The 18,086-nt window shown below is 46.0% G+C and overlaps 1 protein-coding gene across 14 annotated transcripts in view; it reads right to left on the minus strand.

The window, feature by feature from the left end:
- Positions 1-18,086, minus strand: part of EVL (Enah/Vasp-like) — a 146,700-nt gene that overhangs the window by 37,678 nt on the left and 90,936 nt on the right. The window contains exon 1 of one of the 14 annotated variants that reach the window (XM_053374350.1): positions 11,935-12,236. The exons of the other annotated variants lie outside the window; for them this stretch is intronic. Within the exon in view, the coding sequence (XP_053230325.1) occupies positions 11,935-12,007 (73 nt within the window). The 5' untranslated portion in view covers positions 12,008-12,236. Of the gene's footprint in view, positions 1-11,934; positions 12,237-18,086 lie in introns of those variants that run through there. 14 annotated transcript variants of the gene reach the window in all.

Genomic DNA, 18,086 nt, shown 5'->3' on the forward strand with positions numbered 1-18,086 from the left:
TAAGTTCATGTCTGGCTCAATCGCTAGCAGAATCCGGGAGTGGTCTGTTCTTGTACCTCCCCCAACATAAAAGTTTGTCACCCCCAGCCTTTGCTGCCCCTCCGTGCGCCTCAAGCTACTGCGCATGATGGACGAGGGCAGGGGTGTGCCTCCCTCCTCTCTGGCTTGCTTGTTAAGGCTCTTTCTAGCATCCTCTGGTCCTTGCACCTCTTCTCCACTGGAGGTGGGGCTTTCCTCCTTGCCGGAAGAGGAACTGCTTCGCAAGATTGTCGGAGGCTCCCTGTAACGCAACTCCCCCTCTATCTCTTGCCTCTGAGCCGATGGCAGTTTCCTGACGGGGCTGCAGTACAAAACTACAGAGCTGTAAAGCTCAAGAGCAGAGTTCTTTAATAAAAAAAATAGTGAAATATTATTTCACTTAAAATTCCAATACAAAATATTTTTCTTCTTTTGCTTAATCATAGAATCATAGAGTTGGAAGAGACCACAAGGGCCATCGAGTCCAACCCCCTGCCAAGCAGGAAACACCATCAGAGCACTCCTGACATATGGTTGTCAAGCCTCTGCTTAAAGACCTCCAAAGAAGGAGACTCATTTCCTTGGCAGCAAATTCCACTGTCGAACAGCTCTTACTGTCAGGAAGTTCTTCCTAATGTTTAGGTGGAATCTTCTTTCCTGCAGTTTGGATCCATTGCTCCGTGTCCGCTTCTCTGGAGCAGCTTTCCATCCCATTGACTTTCCATCCCATTTTCCACGGGGTGGTGTGTGTGTGTGTGTGTGTGTGTGTGTGTGTGTGTGTGTTTAATTCATCTCATTGCAGCACCCTATCCTCAATCTTTAATATCAATCATAACCATAATACAATGATCTCTAAGCATTACTGTTGTTCATAGTTCAAATCCCACTATTAAAATATTAAAATATTTCTTTAAATAGTCTGGAACAGATTTCTTTAAAAAAGAAAAGAAAAGAAGAATAAAACTAGCATTCCACAGTTCCTTTGGGTATCCTCTAGTTTTTGCTGTGGAGGTGGAAACAACTTGAAGGCTCTGCCACTGGATCACCGCAAATACTGCACGTCTGCATCAGTATGAATGCCAATGAAATTTCACATGGCTAGCCAACAGCCGCCTCCCCAGGAGCCGATGCTGGAGCTGCACGATCTCTTCCCTAGGTATTTTGCCACCCTCTCCATCTCTTACCAGCTGGAAGGTACATAGGAAACGGCCTCATATCAGTTCAAACAATTTGTCCACCTAGCCCTGTACTGTTCCCCTCTGACTTGCAGCAGCTCTCCATCGTCTCCAGCAGAGGTCTTTGACCTGCTACCTGATCAGGTGAAGGAATCACCTGCTACGTGATCCTTTTAAACAGAGTCGCCATGGGCTGGAGCTGAAGACCTTCTGCAAAGCACACGACTCTTCCCCTGTGTGTGATTGACTCAGAAGCACTCGCTGCCATTTCCTACATTACAGGGTATGTACTTGTCTACTGATGGCCGTAGCTCAGGGGTCTTGAATGCAGAAAGCCCCAGATCCGATCCTTGGCCTTTCCAGAGGTAGGGCTGGGAGAGAACCCTCTCTGAAGGCCTGGAGAGTACCGACCAATGGTGTGACTCTATAGAACACAGCTCCCTATGTTCCCTACCGCAGTCCTGTTTGCATTTGTCCGGTGGGATGAAATATAGCTGGAGCTTCCTCTGAAAGGGTGCTCTCCCCATCCTTTTCTGCCTGGAAGCGCAGGAGTAGTTAACACTGTGCTTCAAAATGACACGCACACACAGCCTTTCCCAAGCATTCAGAGGGAGATTACAGCAAACCACTGCTGAATCTCCCAGAAGTAATTTAATGCTGAAAGATCACAACAGAGATTCGCATTTTACAAGCACTGCGGTAAAAATAAGGTCCAGCACTCAGCCTCCTGCCGCTGCTGCTGCTGCCCCCATCACTTTCCCCAAGGACCCAGTGTGTTATCTTGCAGCATGGGAAGGATGCAAGTGACCACAGGCATTCCCACTCACACACACAGTCCTAGCAGAATGTTGTTCCTGTTGGAAATGGGACTGGGAATCCCTGGTGCTGCGCATTTTGTTTCCACCAAGGAGAAAGCCCTACAACAGGCATAGGCAAACTCGGCCCTCCAGATGTTTTGGGACTACAACTCCCATCATCCCTGACCACTGGTCTTGTTAGCTAGGGATGATGGGGGTTGTAGTCCCAAAACATCTGGAGGGCCGAGTTTGCCTATGCCTGCCCTACAAGGTCCAGTCTCTTCTCTGGTGAGAAAAGATGCTCTAGGGAGCGTCCACTGCTGCCACTACCACTACCACCACCTGCCTCCTTCCTGTGCCCTAAATCAAGTTTCGGGGCAAAAAGGCTAATAGGGTGCTGTAAAGGGAATTGGGGTTGCTCGTGCGTAAGGGGGCTGCTGCTCTAGGCAACGTTGTCTGGCTAAACCTTTCCCTGGCTGGACAGCCCTTTCTCCGTGGCTGTCTCAGTCACTGGCAGAATCCGTCAGTGGGCGTTTCCTGAACTTCTTCCAACATAAAAGCTCTTTGACGCCAAGTCTCCGCCTAGCCTCCCTGCGCGGAAGTCTTCTGCGCAGAGTGGGCGTGGCCAGCGGAGGTCCTGGGCTCTCCCCGCTGGTCTCTGTGGAAGAGTCTTGGAGCCATCTCTCCGAAGCCCTTCCCTGCTCCCCTTTCTTCCTGGTGTCACGCCGATTTCCTTCCCCAAAGGAGGTGTTCTCTCTCTCCCTGCTGGTCCCTTCTCCTGCATCGTTGGGGAGCCTTACCTCCACTCTTGGCTCCGATGGCAGTTCCCTGACAGGTGCCAACCACGAGATTAAGGAGAGAGGGATCTGCATGCCTCAATCTGTCTTGAGAGGAATGGGAAAGGGGCCGTTCACCATCTTAACAAAATCTCTCAATGAAACAGCGAAGAATGGCGCCTTAATGCTCGGAAGCATTATGTCTCAAAACTACCAGATGCTATGGCAAAAATATCAGGGGGAGGGGAACCTATCCTCATACAGTGGACACTCAGGTTGCGAATGTGATCCATGCGGGAGGCACGTTTGCAACCTGCAGGGTTCACAACCCGCAGCGCCGCGTCTGCGCACGCACGAGTTGCAATTTAGCGCTTCTGCGCATGTGTGAGCACCGAAACCCGGAAGTAACCTGTTCCGGTACATCCGGGTTTGGCGCAGTGCACAACCCGAAAATGCGCAACCCAAAGAATCTGTAACCCGAGGTATGACTGTAATTCCATACCTGTGAGATCACTGTATTTTATTTTATTTTAATTAAATTTTATACCATCCTTCATCCATAGAGCCCAGGGTGGTTCACAGCATAAAAATACAAGATGTGCCCATGCTGGCCCCAATATAGTTTGACAGCCTGATACAGGAAAGCAGTGTTTGTTTGTATGTGTGCTGCCAATACAAGGAAATCCCTTTTATTCTCAGCATCGGGGGGGGGGGGAGGGAAGTTGTTGCTGAAGCTTCAGTGCAGACAGCACAGTCCCAATGTACATTCTGTTGAAGTTAATGGGGAAAAGAGAAAGTTGGAAAAGGTTGCAGCAAACGTTCAGACTTCTCCAGCTCCCTTTCCCCTCCCTCCTCTCAGCACCCCCTCTTTCTATCTCATTCAACAGCACCTGCTGTGACCGAGTGACGACAAGGAGGCTTCAAGAGCGGTGTGCTGATTGCTTTAATTGCTCTTGCCCTTTCAGTGCATCATTATCAGGGGGACCGAGCAGCTGCCTCAGATAAGTCCCGATGTCCTAGGTTGCTTTTTTGCATTCAAAAGTGAGTGTTGGTTGTTCCCAAGCAACCACGTTAAACAGGCGTGGGAAGGGCCCAGGGCAGGGAAGTCAGCAAAAGAGTGGCAAAGCCACAAGGCAAGTTGACCCCCAACTCGATGCCCGAACTCTCTGAGTGCATCTGTGTTGTGTTGACTTTGTGCACTTCCTTCCGTCCACCCATCACCCAAGACGAACCTCAACACATGGCTGACTGTCCTACTTATCAAATGACCTGAAATTCAGCCCCCGTCACCTGGCTGCAAACAGCAACTGGCTTGTGGGAGAAAAGCGAGAGCTTCTGTCTGCTTGCTAAACTGCAGTCGGCAAGTCAGGAGGCTTTGGAAAGTCAGAGCTGTCTTGTCAATTGCTGGGTCGACAGGATGGCCTAAAAATGTCTTTTAAAATCTCCAGGCTTCTTACATCCCCTCTCACTCCTCTGTATTTTTCCACCCACTCCACTGAATTTCATTTTTTAAAAACCTGACATTTCAAAGGAAGATTGGAAGGAGAGAGGAGGAGGAGAAAATATTCTGTGCAATTTAGAAGAAGAAACTGGGCCAGGAGCCTTACTTTTCCTCCTCTATTCATTTCATCTGCCTTACAAATTAAAGCATTTCCTTCTGGTTACTATTGGGGGGGGGGCGGGCGCTGACAGGAGTGGGGGGAGAAGAAGAAGAAACCTAAAACAATCTTCAAATTAAGGCCTTAGATCACATTACCCACAGAGTTATGGAACTAAATAATTAACTGTCTTATATCATTTGAGCAATGCCTAATCTTCAAACACAGCAACCGCTCCCAAGGTTCTTTTGATCTTTGAGGAATTGCATTGGAGGAAGTGCTGAGCTCTGCACTTCAAGCAGGTGATTCCTTGACTGACTTATCGGAATCTGGAACGCAGACTGACCTAAAATTGACCGCGAAGCCATTTTTGCACACATGGATTTTGATAAATCTCACTGTCCAGATGTTTAGCTGAGAGACGTTTTAAGCAGACATCAAGTGGCAGATAAAATGCACTGAAGTGCAACACTTCCCTGCCAATTGAACCATTTATACTAAAGAGAAGTATTATTATTATTATTATTATTATTATTATTATTATTATTATTATTACTACTACTACTCCGCCCATCTGGCTGGGTTTCCCCAGCCACTCTGGGCGGCTTCCAACAAAAGATTAAAAATACATTAAAACATCAGTCATTAAAAACTTCCCTAAACAGGGCTGCCTTCAGATATATTTTAAACGTCAGATAGTTGTTTATTTCTTTGACTTCTGATGGGAGGGCATTCCACAGGGTGGGCGCCACTACCGAGAAGGCCCTTTGCCTGGTTCCCTGTAACCTCACTTCTCGCAATGAGGGAACCGCCAGAAGGCCCTCAGTGCTGGACCTCAGTGTCCAGGCAGAACAACGGGGGTGGAGACGCTCCTTCAGGTATGCTGGGCCTTTGAGGCCGTTTAGGGCTTTCAAGGTCAGCACCAACACTTTGCATTATAGGGTTGTTAACCTGTGCCAATATCTTTACTGATTTTTTGGTCCAGGTCAGGGATAGGTATCCTGTGGCCTTCCAGATGTTAGGCTGCAACTTCCATCATCCCTGGCCACGGGGAATGCTGGCAGAGTCCAACATCTGGAGAGCCAAAGGTTCACCCATACCTGATCAGGTTTATTTATGTGATTTATATCTCACATTTCGCTCCAAGGAGCTCAAGGTGGCATTCCTCAATTTCCCGCTCCCCATTTTATCCTCAGAACAACCATATGAGGTAGGCTATGTTGAATGGCTCACGGTCACCCAATGAGCTTCATGGCTGAGTGCAGATTAGAACGCTAGTCTCCCAGGCCCTAGTCCAGCTCTCTAACGCATAAACCACACAACTGTTTATACTGGAATCTGGTACAGAGAAGTGATCTCTGTGCTGAAAGTTTCAGTACAGGGGCAGACACTAGAGAAAATTAGTGGATGAGCTTGTGGGTCCTTTCTGATAAAAAATATGTGCAGTTGTGATGGTAGTTCACTTGCTGGTGTTGACACAACCACAGAGGTCTCATGCTGAAGCAAGCTGTTTGCTGTTGCCTCTGAATGTGCTATAGAGGTGCAACAGAACTGGAAAGCAGAGGGATTTTTCCATTAACTTGTTCCATCACTGCAAGGACTTTTGGCTAAGCAACAGAACTTTTCCTCCCCCTCTCCTCTCCCGCACCCACTAAACCTCTTCTGGGGATTCGCCTAACCCTCTGAAGCAGTTTGGGGGAGGGTACAGGGGGCACACAGGGAAGGGAGGTTTCTGTTGTGCACTAACCAAACGGGGTACCAGGGCAAGACAATTTGAGCATACAACACTAATTCTGGCCCAACTGCACTGGCTGCCAATTAGTTTCTGGGCCAATTCAAAGTGCTGGTTTTGAAATATAAAGCCTTAAACGGCTTGCCATATGAACCGGTACCCATCCTCTGAGGCAATCATCATCTGAGGCCCTTCTTCATGTGCCTCCTCCACAAGAGGTCCAGAGGGTGGAAAGACAAGAGCAGGCCTTTTCTGCAGTGGCTCCCTGATTGTGGATTGCTCTCCACAGGGAAGCTCGCCTGGCACCTTCATTAAATACAGTATCTTTAGGCGCCAGGCAAAAACATCCCTCCTCTCCCAGGCCTCTGGCTATTCAAGCAATCTATGGGAGGGGTGTATTGTTTTGCCTGTTACTATTTTATGTATTTTTATTCTGCAAACCACCCTGTGAAGCGGGTAAATAAATTTAATAAAATAAATAAACATACTGCCCAATACATTTTTTTCTCACTTAGTTGGGCAGGCTTCTCTTTATATTATAAGAGACTGGTCAATATTGTTTTACATGCTTGCTAAAACCATTATTATTATTATTATTATTATTATTATTATTATTATTATTATTTCATCAAGCCCACCCAGACATATTATTGAGTTATGTATACTTTTTTCCATTTTGGTGACTTTACCTGTTGTTGTTGTTGTTGTTATTATTATTAGTAGTAGTAGTACTCTGCCCATCTGACTGGGTTGCCCAGCCACTCTGGAATATATATGTGTGTGTGTGTGTGTGTGTGTGTGTGTGTGTGTGTGTACACTGCTTCTAAAGCAATTGATACAGCCTTTTACGGAAGACAAGGTGCTAGCCATTACCCAACACAAAAGCGTTTTCTTTCCCATTATATTCTTATGAACTTCAAGCTGCTCAGTTGAGATCACACTGCCATTTTGTGAAATTTTGCCATGCAAGTTCTCTTCACAGGCACCTCTGTCCAACGGAGGCTGTGAGAAGCCAATAACAAGGGAGTTAAACTTAGTGCAAGGCTGCCTGTATCAAAACATTAGCCAATCCCTACGGGACACAATGCTGTCTTTAAATTTAGCATGTGAACTGTTGGGGCAAACTACTTAGGAAAATGCCAGCCAAGAAATTTCTTGTTCAGTTCCACCTTCTCTGAGGGTTAATCAATATTTTTTTGCTAATAACAGAGCCTTGTGTTTGCTCCGATAAGCTACGTCTGTCACTAGATTTCAGAACACAATTGGGTGAATGTTTTCAGTCTATTCTAATACTCTCTTCCCTTTTTGGAGTATTGTTAAGGCGCACAGATAATAGTCAAGAGGAATGAGATAAAGAAGCAAAGCATTTGCCCAAAACAAAGACTGTTTACTAAATTAATGCAGTTGTTGGCCTCTGAATAATGCTGACCGCAACAAAAAGTATAAAAGAAAATCATGTCAAGTCCGATATGGTTGAGACCAATTAACGTGCAAAGTATTTGGAAGCAGTCGTTTCACCCAGCCTTTCAAATAATTACTCAACAGACAAGTCACATTTCTCAGTCTTGCTCATCCATATCCCTTTCTCACCATTCTTCTTGTTTCCCATATCTGCCTCCTTAAAGGGCCAAGTCAAATTAGATGTGAAATTAAATGCATGGATGGAAATTAATGCCCATGTTTTATGTTTAGTAAATGTATGTTTCAGTTTGTGCAGGCGCACTGTCTGCAGTTTTTCTCTTGCATCTGAATCATCTTGAATCACGTTGGGGGTCCCTCGTTTGGAGAGTTCCTGCTTCTGTTCAGACAAGTCCCACATCTGTTAGAAGCAGCCCATTTCAGTTCAACATTTGTCCAACTGACAGGAGACTTTCCCAACACTGCCTGGAGATGGTGAGGACTGAACCTGGCATCATCCGCATGCAAGTAAAAGGCAAAGGACCCCTGGACGCTTAAGTCCTGTCAAAGGCGACTATGGGGTTGCGGCGCTCATCTCACTTTCAGGCCAAGGGAGCCGGCGTTTGTCCACAGACAGCTTTCCGGGTAATGTGGCCAGCATGACTAAACTGCTTATGGAACAACAGAACACCATGACGGAAACCAGAGTGCAGGTAAACACCGTTTACCTTCCTGCCGCAGGAATACCTGTTTATCTACTTGCACTGGTGTGCTTTCAAACTGCTAGGTTGGCAGGAGCTGGGACAGAGCAACGGGGATTCGAACCAATGACCTTCTGATCGGCAAGCCCAAGAGGCTCAGTGGTTTAGACCACAGTGCCACCCGCATGCAAAGCCACTGAACTATGGTCCTTATGATCCAAGTATTCTAACTGTGACCCAGATGAGCGGAGGGGGCAAGCGCAAAAGAACCATGGCTTGACGATGGCCACCTAGTGTGATTATCTGTAAAATTAGGTTTGAACCAGGACTTCCAGTTCACAACCCATGCTCTCAGTTACTACAGTGGTACCTCGGGTTACAGATGCTTCAGGTTACAGACTCCGCTAACCCAGAAATAGTACCTCGGGTTAAGAACTTTGCTTCAGGATGAGAACAGAAATCGTGCGGTGGCGGCACGGCAGCAGCGGGAGGCACCATTAGCTAAAGTGGTGCTTCAGGTTAAGAACAGTTTCAGGTTAAGAACAGACCTCCGGAACGAATTAAGTTCTTAACCCGATGTACCACTGTACACTACATGTTTAAAACTAAACATAATATTAAAAGAGCTGTGCTGCATCAGACCAAGAGTCCATGTAGTGAGGTATCCGGTTTCTCACGGTGGTTTGGTGGGGCTGGTGCCCACTGTTTGATGCTTTACTGTAGTTTTGTAATTTGTTGGGTGCTGGCCAGAGTGGCCAGGGCAACCCAGCCAGATGGGTGGCATATAAATAACTAATAATAATAATAATAATAATAATAATAATAATAATAATAACTACTGCTACTACTACTACTGCTACTACTACTACTGTCAAGGGGGAAGGCAGAAAGACCAACAGCAGGTGTTGCCACAGCCAACAACAGGTAGGCAACTAATTCTAGTTTTGCCACCTATCGTCCTCCCTGCTAAGTTCTACAAGGGCAACATGGAGAGACAGAAGAGGAGGAAGCCACCCTCCCTAGACTGGTTGCAGGTAGGAAGGCGGGTAGGTGGAGACTGGCTGAGGGCAGGATGGAGTTGGTAGGAAGTGCCCCATTTGCCTTAGCAGATGAGCATTTGCTGTGGGGGTGGTCAGCCTGATGCTGATGCTGTTTATTTGTGCAGACCATCGCTATACGGCTTAATATATACAAATATACATGAGCAGTGTGCAGAGAGTATAAGAAGTATCTGAAAGATTGCCTCCGTCCCTACAGACCCCTATCAGGAGTTAATATCGACAGAGGGGGCCCTATTGGTTGCTCCACTACCGTCAGAAACTGGTGTGTGTGTGTCAGTAGGTAGGTAGGTAGCTGAGGAGATGGCCTTCTCTGTGGCAGCCCCTCAGCTGCAGAACATCCTCCCCACAGAGGTGCACCGGGTACCTTTGTTAGACCGCTTTCAGCTGATGCCAGAGACACACCTGGCTTTTTATACTAGTGATGTATTATGTTTAGGACCCACCTGATTTCTGTGATTGTAGGTTATTTTGAATTGTTTTCAACATTGTGTTTTAGAAGAAGAAGAAGAAGAGTTTGGATTTTATATCCCGCCTTTCACTCCCCTTAAGGAGTCTCAAAGCGGCTAACATTCTCCTTTCCCTTCCTCCCCCACAACAAACACTCTGTGAGGTGAGTGGGGCTGAGAGACTTCAAGGAAGTGTGACTAGCCCAAAGTCACCCAGCAGCTGCATGTGGAGGAGCAGAGACACGAACCCGGTTCCCCAGATTACGAGACTACCGCTCTTAACCACTACACCACGCTGGCTTTAATTGTTGTAACCTGCCCTGGGACCTTAGGTTGAAGCACAGATTGCTGTTATTGTTGTTGTTCCTCTCTCACTATTTCTCCCTCTCCCTGGAGATGGGTATTCAAAGGCTCCTGACCTCTGTGGTAAAGGTAAAGGGACCCCTGACCATTAGGTCCAGTCGTGGCTGACTCTGGGGTTGTGGAGCTCATCTCGCTTTATTGGCCGAGGGAGCCGGTGTACATCTTCCGGGTCATGTGGCCAGCATGACTAAGCCACTTCTGGCGAACCAGAGCAGCACACGGAAACGCCGTTTGCCTTCCCGCCGGAGTGGTACCTATTTATCTACTTGCACTTTGACATGCTTTTGAACTGCTACGTTGGCAGGAAGACCTCTGTGGTAGTATACAGCTATTGAGAGCCTAACCCTCCATGGATTTGCCTAATTCCCTTTTAAAGCCATCCAAGCTGGTGTCAACAGCCACATCTTGTGGGGACCAATTCCATAGTTTAACTGCGTGCCCTGTGAAGACAAACGTCCTGTTTGTCTGCTTAGTGTCCAACAAACACCCTCATCCCATGGAAAGGCAGCTTATTAAGATCCATCGTGTGCTCTGTGCTCTGTTCTCTATCTCTGATGCATTCCTTCCATCTCTTACCACATTTCAGTCAACACAGAATGACAGACTCCGGGAGGTGGGGGTGAGAATGAAACCAGCACACTAGACAAATGTGCCTTCCAATCCCTGTGGGACTCATTCAGGCCACCAGGCGCTCCATAAAGGGGTCAGCTGACTTGCACCATGGGGCAGTGGGGTGGGGTGAGAGAATCTCTGTCTTTTTAAAGCAGGGCAGACATAACAGGGAGTCTGCAGCAGGCAAAGAGAAAACAGCTCTGTCACGGTTACTTCAGGCTTTACTCCTGTTACTCCTCTGTGGATTGGGGTGGGGATAATTTACAATCCAAATTAGCCTCAAGAAGTCATCTCCGCTTCACAGGGCTGTAACTCTGAAACGACTCCACTGAGTTCGCCGTACTTTATTTCTGCAAGAGCAGGAGCAAGGAGCCCTTCAGTGCTTGGGTCTCACCCCAGCAAGCTTCTCAGAAAAATATCTGCGCAATAAGGTGACTTACACTGCAATCCCAGGCATGCCTACTCACAAGCAAGCCGCAGCAAGTTCACTGGGATTTACTGCCGTGTAAGGATTGCACCTTCATACGGATACTCTATGCTTCCTACAATATTCTGAACACTTTTGTACATGAAGGAGTTTTTAAAAATGAGCAAGTCATTTTTAGAGTATCCCTCATCAGTAACCATGTTTAGGAGTACACAAATATCCAGCCCCCAAATCTCAGTTACTCCCTGTCCATCTCTTTCCCATCTTTCCTGGTTTTCTTACTTGCCCACCCCCCCCTTTCCATAATTGTTTTAAGTTGCATTCCATATCTGCTAAAACCCACAGGGGATTTTCCAAGAAGATGCATATTGCACCTTGAGCAAAATCTATACCAAAGGTAATGCATGATAATCCGACAATTATTATTTGCTCTTATTTCAGGTCTGGGTGCCGTTTTAATAGAAAAGCAGGGTATAAAATCAAACCCAATCTGGTCTCCCCCTCCCCTCCCCCAAAAATTTTTTTTAAGTGAAGCGTTGCTTATTATTAGGGTTCTCATCGTACAAGGGCGATTCTGCAACAGGGACGTCAGCTTGGACCTTGTCATCGCTAATCAAAAACGTTGTTAGCTATGCAGAAAGTAAGAATTCTTTCGGGGGGAGTCCAAGAGGACTGCCGCAGCAATATTTCATTATTGTCATTTCCCCAAGGAAGCACCCCCACACACAAAAAGTGCCGAGTCGTTGCAGCCTTCGCACACCAACGCAGTGCTTTGACGGGGGGCCTTGCATGACTTGCAATGCTTTCAACCCACATAAAGCTGTACTTACACCGAGTGCTGAGGCTGATGGTGGCCCAGCTCACTCCTTTCAGATGACCGTGCCGAGTCCGCCGGACTGGCATGTTAGCAGAACTGAGTTACTTCCCGCGTTGCGGCATGGAGAGCGTGGGTCGTTTAAGCAACGACGTCCGATTGATTCCTGCATTAGGCATAGGGGATACTATATCCAAATGACACATCCGGAAGAGGGGCTTTGCAGCTGAGAGGCCACAGAATCAAGTCTGCAGCATAACAAGGGAAATCCCTCGGGTAAGGGGGGTGGGAAACAACCACCTCCGAAACGGTGGGGGAGGGGGGAGAGAGAGAAGAGTAAACCTGAAACACAGCCAATAACCCTAAAGACTCCTTGGGATATTCTGGACCTAAAAAGCCCTCCAATCAGAGCCGCGGGGGCAGGAGAAAACAGACACATGCCTCCCTGAACCATATATGTCTTAGATTAGGCAGAGTTTGAAGGGACTGAAACAGGAGATGGGTCTTCGAGACCCGTCAACCGGCATCACATGTCACTTGTCAATGTGAAATACTGCAGAGTTCTGAGGTCCTGTTTTGAGAAGCGGAATTAGGTTAGGGAGGGGAGAACATGTGTCAAACTTTTTCAAATAATAATAATAATAATAATAGCAGCAGCAACAACAACAACAGTAATTATATACAGCAAGTTTCAATTAAGTGGTGGTAGGGTGTTTTTTTTAACCTGCAAAAAAAAAAAAAAGACTGTTAAACTTTTCAAAGTTAAAAAAAGAAAACACTAGCTTTTTATTATAGGGCGGATCAGGGAAGCCATAAGGAATCAAACGACTGCCAAATCTGGAATCAAGAATTGGGAATCTGTAGCACATTCTTGAGAGCCTGGCTTTGGCTGCCAAGGTCTCTCTTCTGCCCAGGCACTTATTTCCCCGGCCAATTCTCTAATGAGATTAATCTCAATTAATCTGCAGAAGGAAACAAGAGTCCCAAATCAACAGATGCTGGAAGGGGAGGCTGCGCAGAAATTCTGAAATCTATCGCAGCCACTCTTCAATTAGTGTTTTATTATTAAAACTGTCTCTCTCTGGCGTAATATTATGTGTAATTCACCAGCAGAGAGGAAAATTATAAAATCCACACGGAGTCATTGATAGAAGACTCTTCCAAAATCAATCAGAGTGCATGAGGAAAAGCATCATTAGAGCTTTGAAAACGCCTGGTTTTTGCATGAAAACATGCTGGCACAAACTAACAATGCCTGCCACAGGTACGTTCATATCATACATTCAAAGCACCGTGACGATACCACTATAAACAGCCACAACTTCCCTCAAAGAATTCTGGGGCCTGTAGTTTGTTAAGGGTGCTGAGAGTTTTTAGGAGACCCCCAGTTTCCTCACAGAGCTACAGTATTTCCAGAATTCTTTGTGAAGAGGAATCGATTGCAGGAGCCTGCGAATTGTAGGAGCTTAAAGGGGTCTGCTACAAATCTCAGCATCCTTAACAAATGACAGCTCCAAGCCATGACTGTTACAATTCAATTCAAAGTTTATTTGTTGTTGCGGCCATCCCGGTCCTTCCAATGAAAAAAGGAGATAAAAATATTCTATGCCTTGCTGTGCAGAATATGCATAGGTACATCATTAAAATACAGTGATAACCCATTGATCTATATCAGATCTAGCAATCATCTATCCATCTTAAAATACAGACCTGCACAAACAAGTTTCCATATTAAATTGCTTATCAGACTTTTTGATGAACATTCTTCTCAGTTTTTGGGCTGCAACTGCGAATCTTGCAACAGCCATGACCATTTAAAATGGTAACATAGAGCTTTGAGTGTGTGTTTCTGCATGTGAATTGGCCTCACTAGATCCTAGCCTTTGAGAGGTTCTTAATATCCATCTTGATGGTGCGAGAGCCACTGGAGAGCCAATTGCTTGTGTAAGACAAGAGCCTTCATGCCACAGGTGAGAAACCAATGCCATGGCTCTTCCCCATTTGAGTACAAACCCCAATGGTTGGTCCCAGGGCACCCCATATCATCTCAATGGGGCAGGAAGGAGCTTGGCTTCCATGCTCCTGCTGGAGTAATTCCAGAACCCAGTCTCAAAGTTGTTGTTGTTGTTTTATGCAAATGCTGGGGGGGGGGGTGATTCAGTCAATGCTTGTATTCTGTGTGTGTGATTCAGCAATGACCGTATTCTGTCCCCTCTGTGCAAATTCTTTTTGAGGATGGTTCTCTGCAGGCATCTTCGCACCAGTAGGACCGAATAATTTCATAACTAATTACCCTTCATTAGAAAATACTTGGGGCAATGTGCTTCAAAAATATGAAGAAATTACAAGGAAACAGCATTGCAGGAATCATAGACTTGGGAGGGATCCTGAGGCTCATCTAACCCCCCCCCCCAATGCAGGAGTCCTGCTCCCAGCTTTCCCTCGGTGGGTTCGATCTGGTTTAACAGCCGGATGCTGTTATATGTATATACACATGTGTGTTTGTGTGTACACACAGAGAGAGTGAAATATATACATTTTAATGAGGCACTCCAGTCAGTTCTTCCAGGTGTGCTTTCAATGTGCACCTCTGGGGCATGCAGCAAAATGTTGCAACATGATGTGCTCCTGCTCAGGGTACCAGTCAGCAACGTGTACTAGTCAGTCAGCACTTCATGGCTGATGAACCTGCCCAATCCTCATTGTGCTATTTTAGAGGTCTCCCCTCCTAAAGATTTCCCCCGCAGCCTGCTGACACCTCCCCTCTTGTGCGTGGATGGTGCTGTTTTAGCTATATAGATGTCCCTGCTCAGACGAATTCGCTATACAGTGGTACCTCGGGTTAAGAACTTAATTCGTTCTGGAGGTCTGTTCTTAACCTGAAACTGTTCTTAACGTGAAGCACCACTTTAGCTAATGGGGTCTCCCGTTGCCGCCATGCCACTGCTACGCGATTTCTGTTCTCATCCTGAAGCCAAGTTCTTAACCCGAGGTACTATTTCTGGGTTAGCGGAGTCTGTAACCTGAAGCGTCTGTAACCCGAGGTACCACTGTAATTATATAGGGTGGTAGCAAGACTTCACACTTCAGTGTGTAGATGCTCTACCCAAATGTGGCTCCCCTCACATTTAAACCCCAGATACGTTAACAGCACTGCATATTGCACTTATAGTTACAACTATGAAGAGCACCTGCATTTTCTGCACATATTCTGCCGCACTCACGTAAAGGTTCACCCTTTGAAGCAGCCATTTCCAACCATGAGAGTTGTGACCCAAAACATCCGAAGGTTATCATGTTCACAAAGGTCATTTTAAAGGCCTGGGTGCATTTATTCAACTTCGCTTAACTAGCAACGTCATTCACTAGGCTATACATACCGAGGGTTCATTTCACAAAGCAGTTGTTCCACTGTAGTAAGTAGGGCATTTATAGTGCATAGCTTTCCCTAAAGGATCCTGGGAACTGTAGCACTGCGCGAGGTTCAAAGGATTCTTTGGGGGGAAATCATGTGCTTTAAGACTAATGTAAACAGTTAATTAAGTACCGCTTATGCATCCCCAATCAACATAACAGCCAGTAAAGCAAATATTGCTTTAGCTAGAATGGAATAAAAGCAGAAGTTAGGAAAAAAACAACAGGCAAGATCCAGGAAAATATGAAACACGTTCATATCCCATTGCTTTCAGTAGGAGAGAGCTAAGCATGCTTTAATTCTGCCCATTTGGTGGACAATTACTTCATTTGTTCCATCCTAATTGATGCAATAGATATACACGGGCCCTGTCTCTGCAAATGTGAATGCTGTACCTAACACACACACCACCATACCGAAAGCAATAGCACTAGCCAGATTTGTGCCGATGAGCAATAGGGCAGGAAGCTTTTCATTCCTGAGTCACAAGTTCCAGCCTGGCAGAAGTCAGTAACAGGGTTGTCAAATGATAGCCAAAAAATGCATTCATGACAGGTCAGTTTGTCTTGCTGGCACCTAAGATTCTAAAATAGACAACTTTCATCAACTGAATACTGGCTAAACGTATTCCAGATTTCAGCAACATAACTTGCCATTGTACATGTATGCAGCTGAGCTGAACAACTATTATTGTAGAAATTTTCATGCTTTTTTTAAAACAACAGCAGCAACATATCAAGCCATTAGCAGCTGAATAATATATGGCTTGCAACAAACTCCGGTATGAAGAAGAAGAAGAAGAAGAAGAAGAAGAAGAAGAAGAAGAAGAAGAAGAGGAGTTTGGATTTGATATCCTGCTTTATCACTACCCGAAGGAGTCTCAAAGCGGCTAACATTCTCCTTTCCCTTCCTCCCCCACAACAAACACTCTGTGAGGTGAGTGGGGCTGAGAGACTTCAGAGAAGTGTGACTAGCCCAAGGTCACCCAGCAGCTGCATGTGGAGGAGCAGGGAATCGAACCCGGTTCCCCAGATTACAAGTCTATCACTCTTAACCACTACACCACACTGTGTTACCACTCAGCATTCAGCAGTAGATTGTTCTGAGAACCTGGATTGCTATATCTCTTCAGCAAAGAAAGAACTGGTTTGCAGGGTGTACGGTCACAACCTTCTCCCCACCCACTATGGGAAACCTAGTTTTAAAGTGGGGTTCTCTCCCCTCCCCACCAGGGCACTGTGGTAGGTATCATGTCAACTTACAGAAGCAGTAACAAGAACTAATTCAACCTACCAAAAGTCAGGAAATTTTAATTATAGGAACAACTAAGGGGCAGAAAGCCATTGATTCATGGCACAGAGACAAAAGGAAAGTAAACCAAAAGGGGGAGGGCATTATCATTTATTATTTTTGACTCATTCTCGTGCCTAAATGGAATGAAGTCATCTCTTCCTAGAGAGTAACAGAAGATATTGATTATCAAAGTGCTGCTGTTGAAATCAGGCCAATAGGAAGCCCAGATAAAACTGAAGTGGATTTGAAAATCAAGCCTATTAGTGAGAACAATCCCTCTTAGGCTGAAGGAAATTACACATCTGATGAATGCACAAGCGAGCTTCCCACAGGCTGAGCCAAAGATGTAACTCAGAAACTCAGCAGATCAGATTAAACTGTAGATAACAGCCAGGGAGGCCTGCTATTCATTCATTCCGGAATGTGCTACATGCTTTGAAAGAGCGACTCTTCCAAATGCGTTTCAGGAACTAGAACCCAAAAGATGATTCTGCCACCCCTTCTGAATATGCTACTAAAGTAAGAGAAAAAGACTACTGAATTTAGGGTGGCCATGTTGCCCAGCTTTGCAGAGGACACTCCTCTATTTGAAGGGCTGTCCTGTCCAGGGATCAGGAACTCTAAGAAGGGCGAGCAATTGGACCTTGAAGTTGCCCATCAACAGTTTACACCTGCAGTACAGGCTGAGTAGACACACCTATCTTCCCAATTATCGCAAGATGCACCGTGTTTCTATTTAAATTACAGTATTTATTTCTAAATTCACAGAGAAGACACTTGAGAGTCCCATGGAGTGCAAAAAGATCAAACCTACCCATTCTTAAGGAAATCAGCCCTGAGTGCTCACTGGAAGGACAGATTGTGAAGCTGAGGCTCCAATACTTTGGCCACCTCATGAGAAGAGAAGATTCTCTAGAAAAAACTCTGATGTTGGGTAAGATTGAGGGCACAAGGAGAAGGGGATGACAGAGGATGAGATGGTTGGATAGTGTTCTCGAAGCTACCAGCATGAGTTTGACCAAACTGCGGGAGGCAGTGGAAGACAGGAGTGCCTGGCATTCTCTGGTCCATGGGGTCACGAAGAGTCGGACATGACTAATCGACTAAACAGCAATAACAACAATAATTAAATCAACATATGCTAATTCTATGCAAACCTGTGCCCTTTTGGGGAGGGGGGTATACATATCCCCCTTTTGGGCCATGTGTAAGTGGCTAAAGTTGACTATAAAGAAGGAGCTTTCAAGCTTTCTGTTGCAAGGTGTGATGGAGAGTCACACATGGAATTATATTAAGGTGCAACTCCAAACACTCTTGGATGAGACTGATTTTCTAGATCCATTTCAGGCCTGGTGTGGGGAGTAAGGCTGCCTTGGTCACCCTGTATTATGACCTATGCTGGGACAGGTGTGTGTGTGTGTGTGTGTGTGTGTGTGTGTCCCTGTTTGTTCTCCTTGACC

This window comes from Podarcis raffonei, chromosome 1 (assembly GCF_027172205.1).
Source record: "Podarcis raffonei isolate rPodRaf1 chromosome 1, rPodRaf1.pri, whole genome shotgun sequence".
Taxonomy (NCBI): domain Eukaryota; kingdom Metazoa; phylum Chordata; class Lepidosauria; order Squamata; family Lacertidae; genus Podarcis; species Podarcis raffonei.